The sequence below is a fragment of the Fistularia commersonii genome, chromosome 10 (genome assembly GCF_037954325.1).
Source record: "Fistularia commersonii isolate RoL2024-O1a breed Wild chromosome 10, RoL_Fcom_v1.0, whole genome shotgun sequence".
Lineage (NCBI taxonomy): Eukaryota > Metazoa > Chordata > Actinopteri > Syngnathiformes > Fistulariidae > Fistularia > Fistularia commersonii.
In genome coordinates this window covers 1072092-1084934 of record NC_141293.1, presented here as the reverse complement: position 1 = coordinate 1084934, position 12843 = coordinate 1072092, and the positions used below count along the sequence as shown (strand labels likewise).

Below are 12843 nucleotides of genomic sequence, written 5' to 3'. Positions count from 1 at the left end.
AAAAATGATTTATTCCTCAAACTGTCGGCGTGCTTCCTCTGGCTGGGACTCGCTGAGGGACGCCACATTCGTTACCAAGAAAAATGTCCGTTTGCTTTTCATCTCTATTTATACTGAATGTGGGGTGTCGTTTCTGTCAAGGTTTAAGGAAATTCCTGAAAAAAATGGTTGTAAAAATCAGAATAAATGTGTATGAATAATAACCGATGCATCGGGTCTGGAAAATATTGAGTTACTTCCTTCTTGATTTCAAGGGAATTTTTTTTTTTTTTTTAAGACCTTTAAAAACGGTGGCGCTGAAGAAAGATTGCAAAGTAATTTTATACAATTGTCTATAATAGACAATGACTGTGCAATATTTCATTTCGTAACAGCTACACTACAATTTTTCCTTTTATCATACTATTGTGCACTCCTTGCCTCACTCGTTACTAAGACACTTATAGTTTTATCACCTGTTTACTAAGACACTTTATAGTTTCACTGAGACACTTTATAGTTTATAGTTTATTTTTATTTCTAATTCTGCCATTTCTTTATATTATTTACTACTGTTGTATTTTCTGTAACTGTGGCACAACAATTTCCTTCGGGATTAATAAAGTTGTTCTTAGCTTATCTTATCTTATCTTATAATAGGATTTTTATTTTTAATCTATTTCTTTTAAATGTGTGGCTACCTTTTTTTTTTTTTTTTAAACAATATTTTTTCGGCCCCTTTTTAAAATTGGAATTCTGCATTTCTTCACCATTTATAAAATCTCCCGACACCTTTTTCCCTTCCAATCCCTTCAAAAGCAACGTAAACCCAGATTTCCTCCTGCAACCTCCAAACCACCCGGGATGAGTTATTCTTTCAGTATATCCGGCTCCGACTTTTTAAGATGACAGTTAGTTTACACAAAGATATGGTCTCTAAACTTTTAATCCCCGGTAAACTCCGTCCGTGGAACTTCACATGGTTTATTTGTGTGAAGCTCAAATGAGGAATTCTGGAAGAAATATGCGAGTGTCTTTGGAGCTATAAAGGGTTCAACTCCGGCGTATATCAGCGGCGTGAAACTGCCCGATAAGACTCTCCCGTTTCTCGCTCTCCCTCCCGACCAGTTGCAGGATGAAGGTCATGGCGGTTTTCCACTTTTGCATCACCGGGTTCTTCGGCCTTCGCCGTCTCATGTTTTAAATCAAGGCTTAAAACCTCACATATATTATCGGCGGCGAGGTTGTGGAATACAGCGTTTCTGCGACGCCCCTTGCAGCATTTTCAAGTATTTACAGCCGTGGTGATTTTTTTTAACTCCGGGGGGAAGTTTAAAGGGTAATTCTTCACGCCGTGCGCGGGCGGACCGTAATTCGTTGCGTTATTACGGCGCCGCTGATGCGTTCATTATTTTTGGGAGTAACGGCGAGCGCGACGCGGGGCTTAAGAGCGGGAGGGTTCGTCAAATTACAGAGAAGCGACGTAGATTCATCGTTTAGCTGCTCAGGATTATTATTTCACGGCGGTTATGACTTACCGCCTGCCGTTTCAGGGGGAGGGGGGTAAATATTCATTATTTTGTCTTTATTATAAAACCACTGCGTACCTACTGTGTTGTTACCAGGCGCGTAAGATTCAGACAAGAGTTTTTCTTCGTTTTAATCACGAGTCACGATTTCCTCGTCGCACGTCGAATCTTTCATCAGTTCATTAACGGCGATGAGGCGGTTTTCTCGTATCGGATTTTCTTTTTAAGTACTTCGCATATTCGCATTTGATAGCTTGCGGGAGCCGGATTGCAAAACGTTACACTCGTCGTCACGATTCCGAGCGTCGTCGCCGGGTTCACCCGCTCATTCACGCAAGATTTCCCCGTCTCAGATTGACCTTCCGAATATTTTTGGAAGCCGAAGGAAGCCAAGAACGTGCAAAGCCGAGAAAATCCAACCGCCTTCTCGCTGTGCCGTCCTGACCGATAAAACCAGGCCGTTTCGTGTCCAAATGAGACGTCCAACTGAAATAATTCTCTCACCAGGAACGTCAAAAAGTGAAGCAAAAAATGATTCGCCGAAACAAACCGGATCGTAACGTCCAAAACAACAGATTCGCAATTTCCACGACACCTTGGAGGTAAAAGCGAAGTTTATCGGTATCTCTTTATTTATAAACTAAACCGGTGTCGATAAATATAAACGACATGTTGTCCATTTCGATTTCTCTGTTTTTCTTGATGGTTCACTTTTTCTCCGGTCCGGTCTTGTCCTCTCCTTTTAAATCTTCTCCGGATCGTCCTTATTCACTTTGCATTTATTTAAAACGAGATACAAAACGCTCACTATTTATTTCTGTGTTTTGTGCTTTGGTGTAACTTCCTGCGAGAAGTGGAATAAAGGTTAAAAGTGAACGGGACGTATCGTACGACTTGAAACGTTAAAACAAATGAACAAACAGATTTTATTCATAACTGATTGCGCTGACCTTTGTCTGTTTTGTGATGATTAGTTATTTATTCATGCGCATTTTTAATTGCTTTTGGGTTTTAGAGGCTCAGCCCTTTTTTTTTTGAATGATGAGGTTTGGAAGTGTGTGGTGTTTTCTTGCTGTATGATGAACTTGAAAAATGAAGAAAACAATTATTCAGAAGCAGCCGCTTTTCTTATTCTGTTTGTATCCGACCTCCACAAAAATCCCTGCGTCCGCAACTTGAAAACAACACGTCGGCTTTCGGTCAAATTCAAATTCTTTCGCCAGCCTCCGTCAAAAATGACATTATTGATTATTGGCGGCAAAGAGATGATTGCTCAACCTCAGTTTGCTGAACTTCTCATACAAAATGATCCTGTGGCGATGCTTAACGCTATTCTGAACTAAACCATCTCTGCTTGATCCGGTCAAAACGGAAGCGGCGTGCAAACTTCGTCTAAAACTGTCCGATAGAGAGCTCAATGATGTTTATACTATTATTAATATGCCATAAAATCGTTGAAGATATTATCTCTATTTGACTGAGTTAGATGGTTTTTTTTTTGTTTTTTTTTTTATATGATTTATTTTTTTTATTTTTTTTTTTTTTCGCTTGCTAGTGAGGAAATAAGTGACCTATAAAGAATATTGTATAATGTGTCTCTTATTATGAGGTTTTGTAAGAATGTGTGTGACTCTGTCAAGGAACCTGTTCTAATAAATGTTCAAAAAGAAAAAATGCCATAAAGTCACCGGGGGAATCGAACAAAAATGTGCGTATGGCAGGATTGAGGACGAAAGCTCTAAATTGTGAGTATTTACTTTATCACAGCTGAATTGCCCCCATCATCTATATAACCCTAGACTTTAACTCGAGTCACATCGAGTATTTATACCCCATGAAAAAGTTATTATAGAAACAGCATGCGGAACGGAAAAGAAAAGTGAAATAACATTTCAAACTGTGAGAAAAAAAAAAAATAAACGTTTATTTTCTGGCTCAACAAGACTTTCAACTGGCACAGTTGGGAAATATCAAATTGTGACAGCAGGTCTAAGATGCATAGTTAGTAAGAGTAAACAATAGACTGTAAACAGAACCAAAGAAAAAAAACTCCACAGTGAGTGAAAACACATTACCTACCAGAGATTAATCCAAAAAAAAAAAAAAAGTCTGTAAAAGCTCTAAAACAAAGATTTAACTATCAGAAATACTTAACGACCTCAAACGTAAATTTCGTTTAACAGCTTGTGTGCAGATCTCTTTCTCCCCCCCGCTACCTGATGGACAAAAACAGATGAAAACAACAACTTTAGTCCAAAAACCAAAACCTTCCCAGCACACTGAAAATGACCCGTATTGACGAATCTTCTCTTAAACGTCATCGGAGTTCGCGAATTGATCGGAAACTTTCAAATTTGGTTCACGACGGCCTCGAGACAAAGAACGCGAGGTGCTATTTCATGCAGCTACACATGCGTTCATGCAACTCTTAGACTTCAGCGAACAGCTGCAAAGATCGATTCATTCAACCTCACAAATAAAGAACAGCAGGTTTTTTTCCCCGTCGCTGCGTCACCGTGCAAGCAGGGAACTGATTTTAAAACATCGGAAAAAGAAATATGGAGTCTATGAGCGTTCGATAAGAAGTTTTCTTCAGTCTCAGACTGAAGTCTACCCAACACACACACACACACACACACACACACACAGGAATGCAACCATGGTGTCCTCAGCTGTTCTAAGGAACGCTGATCGTACTGAAGCAAAATGGAAGGAATAATCCAAATGTTTTTGCGATGCCATTTGAAAGGAATTGAAGTCCTTGATCGGATTCCCGAACATTCGATGATCGGAGGTTCGAGGAAAAATTGTAAAGGCTTTGCGGTTCGTGTCAGCGGGAGGCGCCGTAGAGCCCAAGTTGTACAATTTACAATAACAACTCTCATTGTGAACCCGTTGTTTTCACACCGAAGGTCGAGCTGGAGTCAAAACACGACGCCTCGAGTTTTCCTTAAGAAATTTGCTAAGAATATTCCAGAAAAGTGCAAGCGCAACCGTCACAACCTGCCGGCTGGAAAAGGGGTAAAAGGGCTACATTTAAAGCGTGGCTCCCCTCGGACACCCCGAGCGCGGCGATATTTTCCAGAGGACATTTCAGATCTGCATAAACGCCCAGAAGAAGTGACGTCTCCTTTCATGGGTTCACTTCCAGAAATGATTTACCGAGATTCATTCACACAGACGGACGGACGGACGGGCAAAAGAAATGACAAATTGCGGCAGGATAAAAGAAGTAAACCGGCGACGGACTTGACTTAAAGGTCTCAACTTACCGTGTAGAAGAACGAGGACGACAACGTCAAAATATACATTTCTAGAATATATGGTTTTGACGAAGAGCTACGGAACTTGAAGTGATAAACGGAGTTCCTGTTCGGTGGCTGAGCGAACACACCAACCCTCGCGAGACACACCAGGAAGTGGAAAACACAAGGAGCGACTTCTGGACTCACCCCAGATCTAATCAGACACCGTCTTCTTTTTGGAGTTCTTCTTTTTCTGGAAAAATTGAATTCGCAAAACGTCAGGCGAGACACTCAGGAGCGGCTGGAACGTGGAATCAAATTGCTTTTTTTTCCCGTCCAATTTCCATCCCAATTACTGGATGGAGATGAAAAAAAAAACATGTTTACCTTGAATTAATTAGCTTTTTTTTTTGTTTTTTTTTTAGTTTCGTTTTTTCGTTCTGTCAAGGTAAAGATCATTCCTGGGTGTGGTTCCTCCTCACCTTGGCAGAAATATCTGGAGCAGCTTCCGTCTCTTCCAGCTTCTTCTCTTCTAGTTTGCTCTTTTCTGCAAACAGAAGATCAGCATGTTGAGATAAACTCTTTTCAAACGAGGTCCATATTTTCATCGGAGCTAAAACGTTTCATTAATTACCATCAACAAGATGTTTATCGCATTGAAAGTTGAGGTCCGTTGCTCAAGACCTCAACATCTCATTAAGTTTCCTCCTGGTGGAAGTTAGATGACGTTTTCCTCATCAGGGGAAAATCTCAAATCAACCACATCCTCTAGTTTCCACAAAGAAAAGTAAAAACGAGCAAGAAATCACCTCCGGAAAAGAAAGACATTCACCGCAAAACCAGGTATTTCCAAGAAGAAATTCCGTCTGATGCGGGTTTGCAAGAACGTCAAGAAGCTAATGCTCCAAACTTCGGACGACATTCACACAATTACTTGGCTCGTTTCTCCGATAACAGCGAAAACGTATCCAAACTTGATTTATTGTCATCGTCCGCCGCTGTTTTAGACGAAACGCCGCTCGCCGGACGACCGTTGAGGAGTCACGTTTCACAAAACCTCCCGAGAGTCTTCGCTAGCTTCTTTTAGCGCGACAAAACGTCGAGCTACCGCTAAGAGCGCGTTCAAACCATCCATCGGATACCCGATGATATAAATAAATCTAACTTGTAAAATATACATATTTAAAGCGCCTTACTGTTTTTCTTGGCTGCTACATCAAGCTGACAGCTTTCCGTCACCTCTCCGTCTTCGGCAGCCGTCGCTTTTTTCCGTTTTTTCTTCTCCTTTGAAAGCGAAGTCGGCGCCGCGACGGGAGGCCCGGCGTTCCGGAGGCTCTCGGTGATTTCCTCCCTCTGCTCTGCAGCGACGCTCTTCTTTTTCTTTTTCGCTTTCTTGGTCTGCGGTGGTTGGTTTTCTTTTGAGGAATTCTCTTCTTGATCAGGGTTGGCTCTTCTTATCTTTTTCTTCTTCTTCTTCTTCTTCGGCTCCTCGTCCCCTCGGGCGTCAGAACCGGTTCTTTTGGAGGGTTTTTGCGGAGAAATCACCGACGGTCTCGGCTTTTGTCTGAAAAATGTTAAAAAAAATGGTGATACTTTCAGAAAAAAAGAAAAATACAAGTATCGTGTTTGATACGGCAAGTACAGTTTTCGCTGATACTCTGTATCTTTTATTGGTTTCACTCAATTCTAAGAATTCCAGATGGTATTTTGTGATCTCTTAATGATTTCCATGAGATAAGAGTTGAAATGGTGGTTTAACCTTTAACCCATTTCATTTCTTTTGACTCTAAATCAGAAAAACAAGTCGCTAGCGACACCGGCGCCGCGTCCATTTATTCCCCGCTCCAGTCAACGACGACATTCTTTCCGAAAACATAATCCGGTAATTTCGTTTCGCCGTCCGAACCGAATCACACTCTTAACCTGAGAATTAACAAACCGTAAAACGCGTCTCTGTCGCCGGCGGTCTAATCGACCGAGGACGATTCGTGACGGAATGAGTCGCCGTCCCTCGTTCGGCGGGTTATCCACGGACGCCAATATTACTCGCCGCTCGCTAACGGCGAATCCTTCACACTGTCACGGTCGCTCCTTTTTTTTCGTCGAGTGACGGCGGAATGCCGACGTCTACTTTTACGGCAGCGAGGAATTAAGCGCTTGGTGTCGCCGTGAGTGCGAGAAACACCCTTGCGGTTTCCGGCGTGCGGCCGCTAAATGCTTAAAAGCTCTCTTGGACCAACATTCAGTCACTTTCTACACACTTAGAACACACACCGGCGGCGACGGAAGTACATTTCCGTCTTTGTCGCTCGTATTTTATTTGAAATTCGATTCAAGGCGACGTCAAAATGAGCCGTCACACCTTGAACCAGAGGAAATGCGGCTTTTTAAGAATTCTTACGCCGATCAACAAAAATGTCTTTTTCATTATTTGATCTAATGACTGCCCGGGTCTGGGAATATATGCTATTTTCCAGTCGATGAATTCCACTCCCTTTCGAACGCTCCCGACCGGCGGCAATTCAGCTGCCGAAGAAATTTGGAGGTGTCCAAGAAATGGTCCGATTCGGTAACTTTTGTGACGTGGAACTAAAAGCCAAAAAGGTGGTCGAGGTCGATCCCGTCGTCACGCAACATCCTGACTTTTTATTCTTTGAGCGCGTCAGGTTTAATTGACTTCATCTTTGCAGCGGGTCGACCGTGCATAGAAAGTAAGAAGGGGAAACGCACAAAGTGTTTAAAAAGGGACTTGAATATTAGCCGTTTGGCGACGAGTATTCCTGGTCGCTGTTAAATGTCAAGTAGGGATTCGAGTTTTAAACAAACAAATGACAAAAGAAAAACTCCACTGACGTTTTCCTTCCTGAGAGCTCTTTCTTCTTCAGCTGGAATCTCTTCTTGATGCTGAGTTTCCTCCTGGGACGCCGTTTCTTCTTGGCTGAGGAAGGCAGAGAAGAGTCGCCGTCCTTTTTTTTGAAGATCTGACATTTTCCATGAAAGAGGCGGCGGAGAAACAAAACGGCCAGAACTTGAAGTGGAAGCGAAAGTCTTACCTGGATTCTCCGGCTCTTTCTCCGGGTCTCCGTCACCCCCTGCTGGCGGATCCTCAGACTGCGACCCGACGTCCACCTTCTTCTTTTTCTTCTTCTTCTTCTTCTTCGTCTCCGCCGCCGCCGCCGGACTCTCGGGTTCTTGAAGCGTCTCCTCCTCGTCGGCGCCTCCGAGCCTCTTCTTCTTCTTGCTTAAAGGCGGCGTCGCCGGTGTTTCCTCATCTTCCTCTTCCGTTTCTCCTTTTTCTCGCTTTCTCTTTTTGGCTTTCTTCTTCTTGGATGGCGTTGCAGAAACGCCTTCGCCCTCCTCGATCTTCTGCTCCTCCACCACCTCCCCCTTTCTTTTCTTATCTTTCTTCTTTTTAAAAGAGGCCTGAGAGGAGGCCGGACTTTCGCCGGATGTTTCCGCGACCGTCGATCCCGGCGTTTCCGAGTCTCTTCTGCTTTTCTTTTTCTTCCTCTTGGGAGTTTTGTCTTCGCCGTCGCGCGACTCACCGGTTTCCTGATCGTTCTTCGTGAGGTTGAGGACGATGGCGGCGTCGCACTCGAGCGCTTCCCCTCCAGCTCCCAACGCCGTCTCTGCTTTAACAGATGATATAAAACGAATGCGTGAATAAGGTTCGGTGTCGCCGGTCCACTACGGAGCAAACACACGGATCATGAAAACAAGCAGCGGAAATAGCCGGATGTATCAATCCAACCATAAACAAGTGCAGATATTTTCGTTTTTTAACCTTCCTCCCGTGTTAGCTTTCTGGTAGCATCCCCGGTGCTAACGGGTCGGTTTCGACCCGTGTCTTAAATCGGCTTTAAAAAACACTGAATATAAAATTAAATTCCAATTCTTTTTCTCATCTCTTGGTTACCTCGTTAGGCTTCCTTATCCATGAAAATATTGGGTTTAAAAATTTTTGTTGTGGTTCTCCGGGCCTTTTTATCATTAGTATACCTCTCGATTTCAATAAAAAATAGAAAAATTAACCTCGAGAGAATAATATAAATACGTGTCAGACGTGTCTGGACATGCTCATTTTTGTTTTTTTTGCATCAATCCTGGACAAATGAGCATCTCCAGAAGCTCACATGAGTCGGGGAGGAGTTGGTTGTCATTGTGTTTGCTGACAATGCATTTAAGATTTAAATTTTGGCTCTAATTATTGCTTTGTAATCTTATCTTTATACCCGGGTCGAAACCGACCCTAACACTACAAACGACATAATTTCAACTAGAGCATTTTATAATGCAGTGGAAAAAAATGTTTTTGTTGAATTTTGTTGAAATCAAGGTTCCTGACAAAGTCAAGAAGAAGCCTTGATGCAATAAAAAAAAATTTAAGTGATTATTTTATGCATTTAAAAACTAAAACGGGTCAGTGGCGACCCGAACACAAGAGGAAAGTTAAACTAAATTAGACATTTTGGCTGATCTGGGAGTTTCGGAGCAAGAACGGAGCCTCGATTAAATGTTCTCGACCAAACCGTTGAACCGGCAACGCTGTTTTTACGATCAGCTGCCCTCGCGTGAAAGAGAAAACAAGATATTTTCGTTTGGATTGATGAAGACAAATACGTGTACCGTAGAAGCCTTTCATTTTCTCTAAAACCGACAGTGCGCCTTATAATCCAATGCGCCTTATATAAGGATCAATATTGGTTAATTATGACTACCATAGTCGGGGGACGACGGTTGGAGGACAAACTGGAGCAGTGGGTTGTTGAACCGAGAGCAGCAAGTAGAAGCGTCACTAGTCACTATTCTAACTAAGGCAAGAGCGCTAGCTAGTTAGCAACATGAACATCTGTCTCAGAAAATTAGAATATTGTGATAAATTTCTTTACACAAAACAAAAATGTCATACATTCTGGATTCATTACAAATCCGCTGAAATACTGCAAGCCTTTTATTATTTTAATATTGCTGATTATGGCTTACGTCTTAAGAAAACTCAAAAATCCTATCTCAAAATATTAGTTTATCATGAAAAAGTATTTTTTGTTTTTTTTGTTGCTTCTGAGCGCAGTGGAGGGTGTTTTATGTAAAGGCAAAAGAAAGTGCTGGGTTTGATTGTTTCCTGCAGAAGAACTAAAAGCAGATTTCAATACAAGCACATTGAAATGAGGTTAAGTTGTACAGAAGCCAATTCCATCTAATGAATAATAAAGGAGCAAGACAAACAGCCAATCAATTACCAAGTGTGTTGACAACACAAAAAGTATTCGGGTGAGACAGCGAGTGAAGAAGATAACAAGTGACCATTAAAAAGTAGAAAAGGCCAGCTAAGCCAAAAAAATGTTTTTTTTTGTCTTTTTTAGATAGAACACGGCATCCAAATTAAAACGGTGGTTGGAACAAATAAGAACCAGAGCAAAATCTGCTTTCATGAGGTATTTATGATCAGATCAATTGGCGTCACTGTCCATCCCACCTTAATAACCGAGTGTCTTCAAGCGTCTTTGTGTACCTTGAAAAGCGCTGTACAAATCGTATGTATTATTATTATTATTATCATACCGTTAAGTCTTTTCTTTGGACGAGAACAAACCAATCGCACGACGGGAAAACAAACCAGTTATTCACACGATATTTCAATGCCTTTTCTGATGTTACTGGTTTTTAGTCCTTGGTTCCTCTGACCTGCGTTCCTCCGACCAGAAGACAAATTGAAGAAACCACAATTACAGAAAATTAACTCTGAAAACACGAAACCAGGGGTCGGAAACCTTTAACACCCAAAGAGCCATTCGGATCCGGTTTCCACGGAAAAGAAAACGCCTGGAGTCGCAATTACTTTTTGACGTCTAAAATAAAGGCACAGCTGTTCATACAGGACTGTCTCAGAAAATTAGAATATTGTGATAAAGTTCTTTATTTTCTGTAATGCAATTACAAAAACAAAATCACTTTTCATGATATTCTAATATTTTGAGATAGGATTTTTGAGTTTTCTTAAGATGTAAGCCATAATCAGCAATATTAAAATAATAAAAGGCTTGCAATATTTCAGTTGATCTGTAATGAATCCAGAAAGTAGGACATTTTTGTTTTTTTAATTGCATTACAGAAGATAAATAACTTTATCACAATATTCTAATTTTCTGAGACAGTCCTGTACTGCTTTTTCTTATCGTTACACATTATGACATTTTATTAATATAATGAACACATTTTGAACATTTTGGGCTTTCAGAGTGTGTAGCAGAGCTTTGATCTGAATTTTAGAAATAAATTGGGGGAAAAAAAAAAAAAAATACTGTGTCAGTAAACAATGAAAAATAAATATTTGCACAATATCTTCATAAATATTTATTTTACCTGGTTAATGGGACTTCTGCTCCTGAACTTCGGCGCACAGCATCTGCAAATCAGGACTTTACCAGCTTCCGCGAGTGAAACGTTTATTTTGAGCGTCGAAAAGCAATAAATATAATTCTATTTTAATATTTCAAGATCACAACAACCTTCCAATTTAGAACTAAAATTTTAAAAAAGCAACTAACAAAAATAAAGTACATGTCAATTAAATCATAATTATAATAAATAATAATTTAACAGAAATAATATTTTAGATTTATTAATAATTAAGAAAAATAAATAAAATACACTTCAATTAAATCATAATTATAATAAATAATAATTTAACAGAAATAATATTTTAGATTTATTAATAATTAAGAAATAATTAAATTAATTAATGATTAACTTTCAAAAGCCGCGGGTTTCCGACCCCTGATCTAAACGAATAGTTCAGTTCTGATCCATCAGGTCCCCTGCAATCATCCAAAAACATGGAGATGCATCTGAACTTAGCAGGAAACCAATCTGGAGAAACAACCACATCTCCAGGAGTTTGCATTTTCACGACAGGAAGAAAAAAAACGCAGACGACGGCAAGAAAACTTGATCAGGCCGAATGATCAAACATCAAGTCGAAGCGATGACCTTCTCATTAGCACGAAAGACACGGAAGAAAACACCACAACTGGACTTTAAATTAACAAACAAACAGTGGGAAACTTAATATATTCATTAGCAGAGGGGAAAAAAAACAGCCAGAGGACATAGCTCAACTATAAAGTGATTATTAATGCAAACTTATAATTCAGGACACTGACACTTCACTCCCTGTAGGTGCAGGAAAAAAAGATAAATCTACAAGGGGGAGATGAATTTGCATAAACAATAAATAAACAATGTTTTTGTCAATAACCTCTTATTCAAAGTGAACACAGATGACAAAGCTGAACTTGTAGACGGATTTATTCCAAATTAGCTCCAATACAGTCGAATTTAGTTCAACTTTAACTTCTAATTTCACTGCGAATAAAGATTCACTGAAAATACAGATAGAGGGTTTTGATATAAAAAAAAAAACAGCAGCCTGGAGACGAAACTATTTAATCATGTTAAATTACATGTGCTCAAGTAACAAGGTAGATTATCTTCCCCTGAACACCACTGAGGTTTTTAGTTGCTGGTTTAAACTGACCTTCCTCAGCAGCTTCCTGATCTTCTGCACTCGTCTGCATCTCCACTGCATCTTCAGCCTTCAGGTCTCCGTCCTCCATCTTTCAATTCAACATTCAGTCATTTTGTTTACAACGGTGTTACTACTGATTACGGGAGGGTTCTTTTTCCTTTGTTTTGCCAAAAAAACAGGCTGGGAAGTAAACAAAATCTGTTTGTACCTTGGAATTTTCCTCTCTTTCTGCTTCTTCCTCTTCATTTTGAGACGCGACGTCTCCATCAGGTTCTCCGCAAAAATGAAAAAAAAAAAGAGGTGATTCATTCTGGGAGATCGAATCGAATTCTGAGATACGTCATCATCTGCCGTGTCAGCAAACATGAGGCCATTAAAACGCTTCTTCACCACACGTTGCACGACGAAATGTCCACGTCTTTTCCTCAACAGGCATTAATGCGTATTTAAACACTTTGAAATAAGGTTACATTCGTGTTGTTAGCTTAGCGTGTAGAAAGTTATGTGGACTTGCAATACTTTCAAAAGCAAAACTGCCAGAATTGCTTTCACGGGTCACATG

The 12843-nt window shown here is 40.5% G+C and overlaps 1 protein-coding gene across 3 annotated transcripts in view; it reads right to left on the bottom strand.

Moving 5' to 3' along the window:
- Positions 1-385: 385 nt before the first annotated feature.
- The window catches only part of LOC147230050 (uncharacterized), a 34124-nt gene continuing 21666 nt past the window's right edge, over positions 386-12843 (bottom strand). The window contains exons 9-16 of one of the 3 annotated variants that reach the window (XM_086153171.1): positions 12490-12554; positions 12291-12369; positions 7807-8385; positions 7607-7691; positions 5950-6317; positions 5236-5300; positions 4961-5006; positions 386-3724 (exon numbers count right to left, since the gene is read on the bottom strand). In XM_086153171.1, coding sequence (XP_086009297.1) covers positions 4968-5006; positions 5236-5300; positions 5950-6317; positions 7607-7691; positions 7807-8385; positions 12291-12369; positions 12490-12554 — 1280 coding nt within the window. In that variant the 3' untranslated portion in view covers positions 386-3724; positions 4961-4967. Of the gene's footprint in view, positions 3725-4960; positions 5109-5235; positions 5301-5949; positions 6318-7606; positions 7692-7806; positions 8386-12290; positions 12370-12489; positions 12555-12843 lie in introns of those variants that run through there. The other 2 variants (XM_086153172.1, XM_086153173.1) reach the window with 2 other exon arrangements.